General features: G+C 35.4%; 2 protein-coding genes across 2 annotated transcripts; both read left to right on the forward strand.

Moving 5' to 3' along the window:
- Window positions 1–877: 877 nt before the first annotated feature.
- On the forward strand, window positions 878–5,089 carry LOC120330195 (ubiquitin-conjugating enzyme E2 G2-like). The gene is made up of 5 exons (XM_039397057.2): window positions 878–1,135; window positions 2,093–2,174; window positions 2,981–3,099; window positions 3,950–4,090; window positions 4,467–5,089. Exons 1-5 carry the CDS (start codon window positions 1,102–1,104, stop codon window positions 4,577–4,579), a joined length of 489 nt encoding a protein of 162 aa, XP_039252991.1. The 5' UTR covers window positions 878–1,101; the 3' UTR covers window positions 4,580–5,089.
- A 6,198-nt stretch (window positions 5,090–11,287) lies between these two features.
- LOC120330045 (uncharacterized) lies at window positions 11,288–13,859 on the forward strand. The gene is made up of 5 exons (XM_039396858.2): window positions 11,288–11,455; window positions 12,204–12,380; window positions 12,728–12,762; window positions 12,978–13,173; window positions 13,564–13,859. Exons 1-5 carry the CDS (start codon window positions 11,410–11,412, stop codon window positions 13,629–13,631), a joined length of 522 nt encoding a protein of 173 aa, XP_039252792.1. The 5' UTR covers window positions 11,288–11,409; the 3' UTR covers window positions 13,632–13,859.
- Window positions 13,860–16,073: the final 2,214 nt, after the last annotated feature.

The raw sequence follows: 16,073 nt of genomic DNA on the forward strand, positions 1-16,073 counted from the left end.
ATTTCTTGATTGATATACTTACTATTTCTGCTATTGCCTCTTGTGCTGCAAGAGTCTCACAATGCTTAGACAGGTTTGTCCACAACTTTCACATCTGAAGAAAGAGAGGAGATTTATTAATTTTTGTTAAGAATAAATAAAGCAGTCTATATGATTCAGAATGGAAAAGCTAATAAATCCAATATCTCATGTTTTATTTAAAAAATATTTTACTGAATTTTGGAAAATAAACCAACTAATAAAAGGGTTTAGTCAGAAAATTACAAGCATTCGTGGCTCCAAATACTTGAGAAATCAGACTATACAATATAGACCGGTATGAGTGAAATGTTAGGTGAACTTGTTAACACTTTGATTCAATACGCAAATAAAAGTGAATGCGTAATAGTATGTTACAATGAGCAGCAATCAACAATGAGTATATATCCTCACTGATTAAAAAAATCTAACTGGAGGTGCATGAACTATTTGAAACCATAAGGAGTAAGTAAATATGTAATTTCGGCAAATGGGCAACTACGTACCGTACTGAATTAATAACTTCGTAGTATTTGACAAAGGCTGGCTTTCCCACATGTACTTAACAGTGCGATGCCCGGGTGTGATATACAACAATAGTATTCACCTTACCTTTTACCGATTTCTTTTTACCTTACTTTCAAAAATATCATTAAAATCGACAACAACTGTCAAAGCAGGCACGAACACCATTCGTGCTACGCCTTGAAAGCAGCACACATCCGCTCGTTTTCGTCTCGACAAGTATGTGCATTGGAGCGTGCTATCGAATACGATCTTCGGACAAAAATGCCGGAGTTGCGCATCATGTTGTTATATGTCATTGGTGTCACTGAGGTGTCACATTTTAGGCACCGCGTCGTATAGCTTCCCGTCAAATTTATACAGTGCCTGCACCTCCACTCCGTCACTTCAGTACCGATACTGGTACGCGTGCTACGCCTTTATTTCTTGATCTACAGATCTATCGATTGCAGTTTCAGTGAGTTGGGATAGGATACTCGTAGACTACTCAAGTTTTAATTATTTAGTGTTCTGAACAAGATATTTTTTCGAAGATAAGGGTCACACTAAAATTTCAAGATGGCAGCAAAACGACTTATGGCTGAATACAAACGTAAGTTTTGAAGTAACTCCAATCTCATATTTAGTACCGGTAGCGGTACGGTACCGGTACCATATCGGTACTGGTACGTTATTGCACAAATACGGTACTGTATGTACTGCCGCATATGCTTCTCAACCTGAGTACATGGCTTGGAGAGGCGTCAACTTTGCATTATTATAGTAATATCATCCCAGTTTCCATTAAGTTAGATGTTAAATCACTGTACCTATAGTGACAAAATTGGTGAAATTCAATAGATGAATATTGAATGATTTTTTATTTTGAACTGCATTGCGGTGCCAGTAAATACGTACGGCCATACCGGTACCCGGAACCGGTCCATTTGTTGAAATTGTGCAGATTCTGACATTACAGCATTATACGACAAAAAAAACCGATATCCCGATCCATGTTTGTGCATAGACTGTTACAGTGTTATGAAACATGCAATCTATTTACAGAGCTAATTTTTTTTCAGTAACAATTTTTTGTCACTGTGTTATTTTTGCAATGGAATTGAACTACAGCATCACCATTTTACGTCAACGAGTGTTGTATATTCCATATTTTTGTAGGAAAAGCACTGTTGTGATACACATACCATAGCCTTGCATTCCATCCTATCAAAGTGTATTTATCAAAGTGTATTTATTAATTGGGACCCACCGAGTGTTTATGTTATGTTTGAAACCCGAACGATACCCATTCGTGTCTTATCATTTTTATTTTGCATATATGTTTGTGTGTTGAATGTGAGTAAACTGGCGCATGTATATTTACATGTATTGAACCTTTATAAAGGTTTTGCCAGTTTCCCCGATTTTCCCGATCTTCTGTGTGTTCATTGTTTGTGTTTTGTGTATGATTTTTTTTGGCGGGGAAATCAAAATATACTTACTTATACATTCTTGCTTTGAAATATATTTGAAAGTTTATACTTTCATGTATGCATATATACATTTTTAGAGTTGGCGACACAAGCACCGGAAGGAATTGTTGCTGGGCCAAAGGAAGAAAGCAACTATTTTGAATGGGATGCTTGTATAATGTACGTATACATTTTTATATTCAGTCTGTTCAGTACTTTGGTTAGCGTATAAAATACTATGCTTCAAAATACTTTTATTCTTGTAGCAGGAACATCCCAACTAAGAGAAAGTTATTGAAACTTTAACCCATAGTTTTAAAACATAGGTTCAGCTTAAGTATTTCTCGAAGTCAAAGTATGTTTTTTTATGAACATACAGAAACTAATATACTCAAAATTACTCTTGTTATTTATTCTTAGATTTTCTGATAACTTAATTCTCTAAATTGGTTGAATATCTCATTAGAAATCTCCATTTATGCCATGATCTCAAATCATACATCATGTGAAAACAAATACATTCTATATAAATTGAAAATTTCGACTTCACTAAATCACTTGATATGAATTTATCTTAGATTCCTAAATGGACAAACCAAAATGAAAGTTGTATATATTTATTGCCAATTTGAATTTGACTGAACTTGTAATCCCAATTTAAATGTTCAAAAAATTGTATTCAGTCCAACAATTTTTTGTTTAGCCAACTTCGCCATAAATAGAAATGCAACATAACTTTCTGTATTTATTCTTTGAGCCCTTCATTTTTGGTTTTTGACTGATTTTGCCATGTTTGGAAGCGACTGCCCATATCTCCGGAAGACTTCTTCTTAGAGTACACTTCTTGAAAAAGCGCAACATGGCATAATCGGTCTGACAATTTTCCTAATGCAGAACAATGCAATGAAACCAACTCATTGCTAACACTTCAGCTACGAGTTAAAATAATACCACCAGAGTATGACTAAGCTTTATTTTTTTTATAGGGGACCAATAGGCACACCATTCGAAGGTGGAGTTTTTTCAGCTGTGATGACTTTTCCATCAGATTATCCTCTTAGTCCTCCTACAATGCGATTTACATGTGATATGTTTCATCCAAACAGTAAGATTTTGATATATCAGTTTAATAATCATTAAGTGCAATTTATATATATTTAATTCACTTTCTCAATTTAGACATCCAGATTACCTTATTATGAATAACATAACACTATGAATTTTACAGCAAGGCTACACATGCAAATGTTATATAGCAGAGAATGGTTGGTATTCTATTGATCATAAAACTTAGTTACCTCTGGATCTGGTAATTGTGTAGTGGTGTAGTCCTTTTGCATCTATACATATTTTGGTCCTTTGAAAATTATTTTGTATGATGAAATCAATTTTTTGTGTGATAGAACTAGGGCTGTGAGCTTGATTCGGAGCCTGTAGCTTGGGGCTTTGACATTTTGGTCGGGCTGGAGCCAAGCTAACATGTTAGATGGAGCTGGAGCTACCAGAAATGGATTTAGTGGATACCAGCTCCTAACGATCTAATTATTTTGAACGTTCATAATTTTCTGATACAAATAATAAAAACTATCCTTTTCAGCTCTTGAATTGTTATAAATTTCAACGTACAATATTGATTTGAGAGTTTCAAGTTGTCAATTTATATATTTAACACTTTGATTTTGAAACCCGTATATCATAGTTTTGAGTCCAGCTTCCACGAAACTGCATTGTGGCAAATATTTCATGATAGTGGTCACACTGGTTAAAAACCTCATTAGGTATGGAGTCGAAGCCCGGCTGAGATTATAAAAACAAAACTGCAGAGCGGAGCAACTGTGATTTTATTCCAGCTATCCAGCCGTGTACAAAACTAGAAGTTTTTTTAAATCACGTCATAATTTGTTTGTTAATAATTGGAAGCTGAAATATCTTCTTAATCTTTTCAATTCCAACAGTATATCCAGATGGAAGAGTTTGCATTTCAATATTGCACGCCCCTGGTGACGACCCGATGGGATATGAATCAAGTGCTGAAAGATGGTCGCCTGTTCAAAGTGTTGAAAAAATTTTGCTCTCTGTAATAAGCATGCTTGCTGGTGAGTTGTTCAAATCAATTTTTCAAAACACTATCTCCATGTAAACTATCCTATTCACATACACAGATTTCTAATCAGAACTCTATCGGGGATAAAATGGAGCCCTAAGTTTTAAACATGCTTGTTTGTTGTTTTTCTCATTGGTATTTCAGCTTATATGGAATTATTTACCTGCATTTTCTGTGAACTGCACAAAATCTTGTATACCTTAGCTTAAAAAATTATTAAAGAGAGGCGCAATTTTATACTAAACTTATTCCAATGGTTCTGTAGCGCTAATAAAAACTTGCATTCGTTTCATAACATTCTACCACGTATTTCTTAAAATTGTCAAGTGGTAAATGCTCGGTTTTAAATATATCTTATTGGCACACAGAACCCAATCCTGAATCTGGCGCAAATGTTGATGCTTCGAAAATGTGGAGAGATAATAGAGAATTATTCAATAAAAAAGCGAAGAACCTTGTAAGGAAATCTTTGGGTCTTTAATTAAAAAACCTATCATTTGTACAATATTGATCTTTGAACATTGTCAATACTTATTCATGGATCATGATGAATTGTGGATATAACAAAGATGTACAGAAGAATTCAGTTCCAGTTCAAGATTGTTGTTACACATTTCAAAAGGCTACAAGTCGGCGCTAATGATAATCAACTTCTGACTCTATTTATTGCGATGTTGCCAGAGCACTTGGCATATTATTTTTTTCCTGTTGGATATTTCAATTACATAGAATGGCAAAGGGACACATTTATATAATATCTATCCATGACTTTGCCGACGTTTATTCCAATCAGTTTTAATGAATTTTGTCACCATGCTTACATGGTTATCTTATCTAAATTTATTTTGTGTCTGAATTGTCGTACCACATCGGATTTATACCCAATGGTTTGCATACATACACTGGATGCCTTCTTCGTTTTCTATTAAATCCAACTATATGTCCAGTGCAATTGATTGAATTTGTAAATACATTGTCCTCCAGCATTTGATTCATTGTCAGTTCTTCAATTATTGGTTGGCACCTGGTAAATGGAAGAAGACCAGTTTAGTGTTCTCATGTTCATCATAAAAGTTTGCTCAAACTCGCTATGAACAGGTTCACTCATTTCTGAAAACCGTGGCAAACTTATAGTGGTATCTGTATGACAATACAAGAAGGTAGAATGGTCGTACTACATGACAAGAAAAGCCTGCGAGTCCTATTTACTGATGTATATCGCTAGTAGGCTAAATTAACACGACTCGCGCTTTTCACCATACCTGCGCAAGGTACGGACTTCCAACCGTCACAGAATTGACGTCCTGTGTCCCGGACTGGGCAACGGTTGCCCCGATATTCAGTGACAAACGTGGCGTTCTGAAAAAGAATGATAATGGTATGATTATCAGCATTCGTTTTTCAAGGACATAACCCCACTTGCTCTTGAATATGACATGGAATGGTCAGGCTTGTTGAACATTCCAGCATAAGTCTCGAGTGAACTTTTAAGCTTAACTGGTGACGTTTCAAAGTATAATAAGTATAAGTTTATTTCGACTCCATAATCAGCATAACAATACATTTGACAGATAAAAACAAATAAATAAAGACTGATTATGAAATCAGGGTAGCAAACAAAACCTTAGATAAGGTTTATAACGTACAAAATATAAGATGGAAGGTTTTGCCAAGAGGAAGTGGTACGTGTTTACTCACCTAAAATTATTAAGTTATTTCACACACGCTCACATGCACCCACCAGCCACACACACACACAACCACTGAGAAGTTATTTGAGTAAGAATAAAACGCGATAAATTTAGGGTATACTATACAGTAAACAAAAATAAATAAATAAATACTAGAAAAGAAAAAAAAATTATCTGCCACACCATATTGATATTTTTGTAATGGTAGCCATTGCCAAATTGATCGATCTTCTAATCGTTAATTAAGATATAAAAGGAAGATTCTATTGAAAACATATTGCCAAGCTGATTATAGTTGGAGTCAAATGCCAAGTTGCCCAACCAAAGTTGCCAGAATTGGGTGCATGAAGAGGTGGGCGAGACCATTTCATTCCCCAAATTAGAGCCTATTATTGCCAAATTATAGTCCAGATTGTAATAGATTGTAATTGTAACAGATAGGTTAAGTTCTCTGCCACTCAGCAGCAAGGCGATACACAGCTGTTATGTCTTGTATCATTTGTCTAATGTCAAACGACAATTGTGAAGGAATGTTCAGTATTATGAATGCGGTTTGGACCAACAGTAGAAACAAACTAAACTTGAATCTCGTTAAAGCTGAAATGAGATGAAATTGAACTTTTATATGTCATGCAATGAGTTTATCAGCAAAGACAAAGATCTTCTTTTAAATCCCAAGAAAAATGCAAACTCAAATACCAGAATGACTGATTTTTTGTGTTTTTTGTTAAATAATTAAATATACTTAGCTCAAATTTAACATTTTGTATGCGAAATTAATGCAAAGTCAGGGCGTGTAATACATTTGCCACAATGGATAAATACCTGTTCCGGACAACCGCGATATATCCTATCTCTATTTCTGTAAAGTAAAACAATTGACAAAAGAATTCATCTGCATTTCAATTAAGTTTGAGGAACGAATGACCTGAACTACCAACGTTTTTAAGGCATATTATCGGATTTTCAAAGTTGGTATTTTTTTTCGCATTTTCATCCACATAACTTATCTTATACAACAAAAACATCTGCTTCCCCTGACGCCGACGCTTTTGTGACAAAACAATGGCTATTTCAACAAGTATTGGAATCTCAACTCATATTACAAAGTTCATTTTCTATACCCTTGCACGGAATTAGCTTCCTCTTTATTAGGTTGTTCCTCTTATAAAGGTTGTATCACTGTCCTATATGTATGCGAGCAAACTTTTTTGTATTAAAAATTGACAAAAACAGGTAGTCATCTGTATTCTCTGAACTTGTGCCATATTTTGAAAATATTACTTTTATTTATCGTGCCCAATTATGAGAATGGCTGTGTCGAAACGATCATGCTTTACACCGTTTATGCGCTATATATCGGAAAATAATATGACATATTATGTATACAGGGTGTCCAAAAAATTCCGCTCAATTTTGTTGTGGTAACAATTAAAAATTTCTTTGTCTTTATTAATAGTTCTTAATGTGCTTGTAATTCTCATTAATCATAGAATATAATTTATTTAATCTTACAATTGTTATCACTAGATAATTGGACAAAATTTCCAATTGTTATCGCTGTGGGGTCGGGCGAAATTTTTTGGACACCCTGTATACTGTTTTATATATGATGGTAAATTTCGGCAGGTGAACAGTTTTTATTTGTTGCCGTACTTCGGTTCATTGGAGTTGTGCAGTCCTGTTTCACACAAATATAATACCTAATATTCTAATTGTCAAAGATAACGCAAGTCACCAGCTGTGGTGCACGGTATCTATTTACTGCTCTTGTCTAACGTCTAAAACAAGAACGGGTTCGCGAGAACTTCCTATCAGTCTCTACCATGAAATATTCTTATACATCGATTGGGCTTGCAAATGAAACTGGTAGGTCGGACGATGACACCAAGCAAGAGTTCTTGGAGGAAAGAGAAAAATGTTCAGATATTCATTAGCTTTGGTCCACTGTCCACTTTATAACGTTGGCGAGTGGATAGTCTTTCCTCATCTCGACGGAGGACAGTCTAAAAATATTTGTTTTCTGTGGGGATTCGACGGTGTTTTCCATTAGGTGATGCGTTATGTTTTATGTAATATTGGGTATCTTTTGAGCCATGGTCAAATATAAGTAATTTATTCCAGATTTAATAATAGGAATCTAAAGTATTCAACAAGGCAAATCTGCAATGCGGAAACCTTAGATACGAATGTCGACAAAGTGATTTTAAGATGCCAATTTGATTAAGAAATTTTTGGGAAAAAGATCTGGAATATTTTGGTCGCACATTTCAAAAATATTAAGTCTCTAAATTTGTAGTCCCACAGTCCTTTGGATGATGATTCTGATTCTTTAATTATTTTTAACGGCATACTTCGTTGAATTTAACTGACTCCCATTGTGCCCCAGGATGTGTCCGAATGCGTCGGAAAAAAACAAGTGGGGTGCAGTGAGACACTCGACAAACGTTTTTTATAGCATTTTGGTCTCCTGGAAATACCTTTCCCTCTGCATTAGCCCCACAATATCAAATGAATGTGCAGATTATAGGGCCAAAAAAAGTGTCTCAAACTTCCCCATCTCCCTACTACATTGTTTGCATTAAATTTGCGTAGTACCCCTCTCTTTTGTTTGACGGTGTGAAGAATGACAAAAAGTTCAGAGGAACCAATTCCGGCTGTTTCTGTATGACGATGGAGTAGACTGCACGTTTTAAAGCAAGACCCTCTTTTACAACTTGACCAGGCAATTGAACACCAGTAGTATATGCATCGACGTGTTGTCTGATCTTCATTACCCGGTTGTTCGATTACATGCTTGATCGCTTGCAATCCAATAATTCCTTTGGTTATCTGAACCATTAATTTCTACGTACGTGAATCTTGAGAGATTTCAATCTAGCTGTAGTGGGAAGTCTTGTGATGACTTTGGAAACAACTTGTTGCAGTTTCTTATGCTTTCGTTGTCTCACCAGTCATGATGGTAACGTTAAATAAATACTCTATGTCTATAACTTATACATTGACGGCGGGCAACAAAGTCCTCAGTTGCCGCATAGTCGGTGGGACGAATTACGTATCGTGTGTTCTTTGTGTCGACATTGGGACAGTAATATCCCCCTCTATTCCGACATACATTTCGGAAACGAGTGAGCAATCATGTACACGCCTGATTTCCATAGTATTATATTTATTTAAGATCATTTTAACTTGTTTATATATAACAATCGCGATGACGCATGAAACAGTAGCAATACTTTACAATAAAGCCCAATACCACGGTTTTTGCCCCTAGATTATATCTTTTTTAGGCAAACCATATTTTGCTGATAAATCTTTATTGCACCGATTAGAAATTATGCAGAATCGGGCCATTCGCGCTATTTCTGATGTTGCTTATCGCACACAACTAAGTCCTATTTATAATAAACTAAGAATTATTAAACTTGTAGATATACATAGAATTGAAGTGTTAAAGTTAATGCATCAACACCATAACAATAAACTCCCTGCAGCATTCACTAACTACTTTTCAAAGCAGAGCAGTATTCACTCCTATGGGACACGGTCATCTGCTAAAGGCTCTTACTTTGTGGATCGCTTTTCCACCAAGCTTACTCAAAACTCCATCAAATTCGTTGGTGTCAAGTTATGGAACACGCTCACTGACAGTATTCGATCAATGAACTACATCTCCTTCAAACATGCATTGAAAAATCATTACCTTGATGTTTATTTTTGCCAGTAGTCTGAAAACATTGCCTTTTCATGTGTCTGATCTTCTTCTAGTCGTATATTCCCTGAACCGTTACCGGTACCATACCGGGATGCAATCGTGTTCTTCCACTGTATTCTAAATTCGCATCGTCATTTACTCTGTATGTGCCAAGTTCTGTTTTTCACTTTCGACAACTTTTTATCATATAACCTAAATGTGAAAGTAAAGTTCTGTCAAATTGAAATTAACGTTGCTGGGCACGCCGATCCAGTTTTCAAAGTGCTTAGTCATGTTAATAAGCGTTATTCTCGTTTAATTGTGTACATTGAGGTATATCGCATTCGCTTGATGGCGCCCTTGCGCTCGTCAAGCGGTACCGGTTTCCTTAATTAAAGTCCTCATGGCTCTTCATATTTCCGTATTTTATTTATCATCCGTTGTTGTTGTTGTTTCTATGCTTTTTAGTACCGTATTGTACGTGATAAACCCAAGTCTTTTGCTATATCTGTTGCTGTAATCCAGCATATAGGTGTCGCTGACACGATGACTTAATAGTCTTTCGCGACTCCTCGTCAATTGCGAAACATTGTGTATTTTTGATTTATTTAAATTTATTATTATTTGTTGACAATGTTTCATGCACGACGAAATAAAATATCTGAATCTGAATCTGCATAAAAACTTAATCACAGCCCGATCAGAATCTTCAAGCTGAAGTGTTCTTGTATTTGGCTTATTCGCTTCCATAAATGGTTTGTCGCCGAATTTAGTTGTCGTCATGCGATGTTATCATCGAAACGGAAGTTCCAATTCATAACGTCATAATAATATGTTGTTGGCGTCTTTATATGGTGTAGCGAACGTGATACGTCCCGCAATTCTTACAACTTCCGTCTGGAAAGACATTTGGATCGGAAGTGTTTTCCTGAGAGTCTACCGCACAATATTTGTCATTAGGGGGGAAAACTCCAACAATATCGCGAGTTTTTTGATATCCCATAATGATTTAGTCCCAAAATTCCTGCTCGAATGCGGTATACGCGGTTTTTTGATGAACGAATCAACATATTATGAATTTACAAATCGCAAACACACTCTGAATGAGTTGGGGAATGTAATTCAGAAATAACTGTAGAATCACAAGTATGATTTTTGTCACATGACCAATAAATCATAAAATTGTTTTTGGCACAGTAGATTTCCGAAACCTGACTTTGCTTAAGCTTTGAATACCATAGGAAAGCTGTGAACGTTTAAAATGGTGTCGAACAGATGGCATATAAGTGCTTGTGTATCAAGAAGAAATAAGAAGTCATTATTCTGCATTTAAGCAGCCGTGCCGAGTTCAAAATGCATTTTTCAAAACAGCCGTAAATTGTCAACTTAAATGTCAACCTTTCTGCTAATTTCTGGCCCATCAGCGGCTTGTTATCAATACAGCTAACCTTTAACCATTCGCTTATAAACTTGTACGAGATACGGATTGGTGGAGGTTGCACATTTTAATTACCCCATTGGTGGTCAGTTTGTGAATTAAATTTTTTGATCTGTGAAATGAAGAGCAATTGATTCGCCCATAGAACGTGAATGAAAACATGCCACAAAGTTTGAATTACTTCCTGTTGCTTTTATATGAAGGAACCGCGTTTCAATTTAAGAAACGTTGCATGAATACCTTTGGCCATCAGTGAGCCGTGCTCGTGCACGAGATACAAGTCTTAGGGCCATGTTTGACAAACCCACAAGATTATTTCACATATTTCCGGTGAAAATCATTCAGAAAATTTTTTCTTTGAAAAGTTTTTACTCGTGTGCATGTCGCGCTTTTCTTAAAGTTTATAAACTGAATAATCGTGTTACAAGACTCCAGTTACAAGAATCTAGTTTGAGGCATTGCGGGATTTTTGGGCAAAAATCAGCACAATGATCAGGGTACTGATTTATTTATACCTAATTTATGTCTCCGCTGGTGAGTACTCTATAGTTTTATTTTGAAACATTCATTAAATTAGGGCGAACCTGAATATAGCGCAGTTTTTAACTCTAGTTTTTTTCTTTTGTCGATACTTATCAGAAATAAACTCAGATGTCAAAATTTGAAGAAGTAGTTTGTTCGTAAGTTCGTAGTTTTAATTTTAAAGGTCTTCCTATTTTGTGATTGATAATTATATAAAGATACACAGTCAATTTATGTTTTTGTACACAACAAGAACGTAATTTTTTGAAAAAATATATCGATATTCTCAATTGACTTTTTGCCTTGTTATTAAGTCACACACTATATAATAAATTTTGTAGGCTACTCGCCAAGAAGGAAAGTTGATGACCGAATGTCTTAATATCGGATTGGTGGAATCAATAGTTTATTTCCGCACCATACCAAAATAATTCATACTGTACATGCAAAATGTAAAATTCATTTCAGCATCGATACCAAATATTCAAAATATTTTTCAATAAAACTTATGTGCGCATTTGAACGTGTCTTGTGGATTTAATTATTTAAATCCTATTTTCAAATATTATGGGCCTACAGCATAGAGGAAGGGATCCGCGTTCGATTCTTATTTAATGAAATATCTTTTGAAGTGAAGAGATTGATCTAAAAATTGTTGATGAACTGAATTTACATTGCGCGCAGCGAAATGTACTTGTTCCAGGCCAGAGGAGACATTCCACTTTACTACTTACTCAAATTAAATTGTTAATATTCAAAGCGGACGAACTACGAAGATTGCCCTGCAAAGCACCGAAGTATGGCAGTATGAAAATTCTCGAAAATAACAAAGTTATGTTTGAATGCGACGACGGCTTCTTTTTGTTGGGACCGAGCGAAGCAGAATGCAACATGTCAGCCAATGAATTGATAGGTGTAAAATCCATCGGGTGTATTCGTAAGTATTTAAGTATAAAATTTATTTAAATAAGTATACTATGAATTAAGTATATATTTAAATTTAAATTAGGTATATATTTAAATAAATTTGCTTTTTATAATTTTATAGAAAAATTGATCGATGTTACTGGCGGAAGTCCGGTTATATGAAATTGAGTATTTTTGTTAAACCAGAGTTGACATTAATTAACAACCCGAAAAAAGCAACAGTCTCATCGACTACTTATAAAAATACAACGAATAAATGATATAAATCTGATAAAATAAGAAAAAATTGTAAACTTAGGAAGTATATTTTATACTTACTTAATATTTATTAACATACTGATTAATTTGCTATTACAGCAATATTTAAAGGGAATGCAAGTTGTGGCGACAGGGTAAGAACAACTTAATATATATAAGTATTTTTTTCATTAGAATGAATAAAGCCCATTATATATATTAAAAATGGACACTCTTGCAATATTAGAAATATTTATCTGGTCTGCTCCGCATGTCTTTGTATAAAGCAATACTTATACCCCTAATCATGTCAATTATGTAACTTGACGTAAAATTGAAATTTCAAACACAATTTGTACAATCCCAACAGTGTCCAAAAGACTTGAAGTATCTTCTCGATATCTACATCGGGGAACCAACGGAAGATCAAAACGAACGGGGTGCAACTGTCATGGGATGGTGGGAAGCCGATAAGAGATCGAAAGGATCGACGACTGCCATGTCTTGCGATAGAATATGCAAGTTAGGGCCAGATGCCTGCTTCACTCCCAGTCTGAATAAAAGAAGTATAATATTATATTTTTAATGTTTATAAAATATAACGAAGTTCAATAATTATCAACTCAACGCCGAATCTATGGCGTTAAAAAAAAATAACTGTTGAAAACACAATTTTTGAAAGTATCACGTGAACCTGACGGCAAAGTTAGGTTATGATTACAACTTGTCTTTTCAAATCGGTTGCTTTGTGTTACGTATAGCAGCACTGCTTGGCAATAAATACTAATAATGTGTTATTTAATTTTTTAGTTTAAATTGATCAGAATTCTTCCATTAAACATTATTCTAAAACGAACTGGTTGTATAAGCATATATATTTCAGTTGGAAACGTTGCAATAATTATTTTATAAGTTGTTTACGACTCTCATGATGATGTTCATTTGCTTCTTTGCAGATAGAGCAAAAATAAGATGCCTGAGGTGTATCTATAAAAGAGGTTGTGGGAACACTTTTTGGGGATAAAATACGGAATTCAACGAAGAAACCTTAAAGATTATTCAAGAAGACAGGAACATTTTTATATATTCTGACAAAATAATGAAAAAGGGTTTTTTCGCAACAAAGATATTTCGAATATTCTAATTGCAAAATATTATGAAACATGCAGTTAATGATCCTTTACTTTAATTTTTACGAATAATTACTGTAAATTATGAAATCAGTAATATTAAACAGGTCACACAAATTGAAGTCATGTGTTATCGAACTAATTCATACGCTCAGGAATCTCATGCCGATTGATTTGGAGTCTTCGCAGCATCTGATACGAGATATTATATATATGAATGCTGCAGTCGGGTAGCTTCAAATTTTGGACTGGAAAAGTGATAATTTGGGCGGCGCGTCTTAGCTAACTGGTTGCTCTTTGCAAACGTACTCCTGCGCAAAATCAAAAAACTCACAAAGCGCCATTTAAGGCCAAGTCCATTTAAGGCCAGCGAACCAGGTTTAGTGAGCCTCGTTACGGTTAGGTGAAGAGCTGGTTATATTGTCACAATCTCTATCTGATGGGCTTCCCTTTGGCACGGTGGTTTTTAACCTGTAGTACGTACCACTGGTAGTACGCGGGAGATTTTCATGTGGTACGCGAGAAGCATTGAATTATTGCGACAGTTAACTTTCGAGTTGGCCAAAATAGGGCGGCAACGCTTTCTCATTATCTTTCATACTGAATGTATTCACTAAACGGGTATATAGAGTTACCAGTTCTTGTCTTTAGAGATCGCCCTCGCCTGTCCACCTAAAACGAATCCCGACCCCAGAACGTGCTACGTCCACAATGCATCTCCATTGAGAAATCGACAACGAAGGGAGCGTTTAGCAGGAGGGATCGACGCGTGTCGAGATACCCTGGTAGATAGGCTTGCCCATGGGACATATTTTTTTGTTCCATTCAATCCACTGAAAATTCATGCCTCTCCCATCCCATGGGATTCCCACAGATGTTCCTTCCCCTGACCTTCGACCCCCGAAAAATTCTCTATATCACTATTGCAAAATTTTAGGTGTCTTTTTTAGGTGGTTTCGCGAGTTGGCGTCTATAAACTAGTTTATATGTTTTATATCATTGTTTTGATTGAAAACATTCAACAACCTGTCATTTAAAAGTACTGGTGGGAAAGTATAGCCTGGTTTATCACATCTATTTCAAGACTAATTTTTGATTACTGCAATTAAACTAAATCTTCTAAATTATATTTTTATAATTTAGTTATAATTGAGTTACTTGATTCATACCTAAATTTACGAAACCCAACTAAAAACTAGCAAATAGCATGCAAAAATGCGAAAATGAGGTAATGTTTAAAACCATGCTTAAAAATCTGTCTGAGTAGCTGCTGAAACGTCTATTGTCACGTTACTTTTTGCATCTTGCTGATTAGTTAATGTTACGAAAGTAAACAAAGAAGTCAGTTCTCGGGGAAACATCCAACTAACTGGCTTGTTAATTTTTCGGTCGTCAGCGTACTCTTAGGCTTCGGCTTCATAGTTTTCAAACGAAACAGATTTACGGCATATTAGGCATACATCGTTGTCTTACAACTCATCCCAATCCTTTTGATATTTCTGATTTAAATACTCAAGCTTCATCTATTTTGTTCCAAACATACCGGTGGATTTGTTTTAGTGGTTCAACAACAATCCATAAAACACAGTACCGGTATGTGACTTCAACCTTGACTTCACAGTGGGTAGAAAACTCATTGTATCGCCACAGGTGTTGCACGCTTGAGTGGCCTTTGTGAAATCATCTTCTGTAGCGCATAACAACGCTTTTCTTATTTTCTTATAGCGGAGTCACGTGAAATTATAGCCTAAATTTTAGTAAGATTTGATATCATACCAGAAAATTTTATGTTAAGTATGTTTATATGTCGGTATTTATATAAAAACTTCACGTGGGCCGCACGAATTCTTTCTGCGGGCTGCATGCGGCCCGCGGGTTGGACATCCCTGGTCTAGATGCACCTATCTGTCCCAGCAAAACTCGCCGGCGTCGTCGCATTAGAAAGTATTTAGCTCATTGTGTCTTTCCGTCTCTAATCTGTAATACCGTGATTTTACTAGACTGTTTTTCTGCTACACATATTTGAAATTAAATTCAGCAATAAACAGGTAGCAGACAGCGATGAAACAGATTATACCAGATTTCAAATAACCCATCGGACTCATACCTCAAAACTCCTTTCTCATAATAAATACGTGATAACACTATGTAACCGCGAACACTCATAATTAAACAAAGTTATTGGTTCGGTTCAAAATTCAAGTTTTTCAAACCTTTCATCTCGAATTCAAAAATACATTTTGAATACCTACCAAGTCTCGATCTATTGCATATCTTCAAAATCAACTACAACACCTAAGCTATTTGGTAGGTTCACATGTGTCTCAAAAACTTAG

The sequence above is a fragment of the Styela clava genome, chromosome 12 (assembly GCF_964204865.1).
Source record: "Styela clava chromosome 12, kaStyClav1.hap1.2, whole genome shotgun sequence".
NCBI lineage: Eukaryota > Metazoa > Chordata > Ascidiacea > Stolidobranchia > Styelidae > Styela > Styela clava.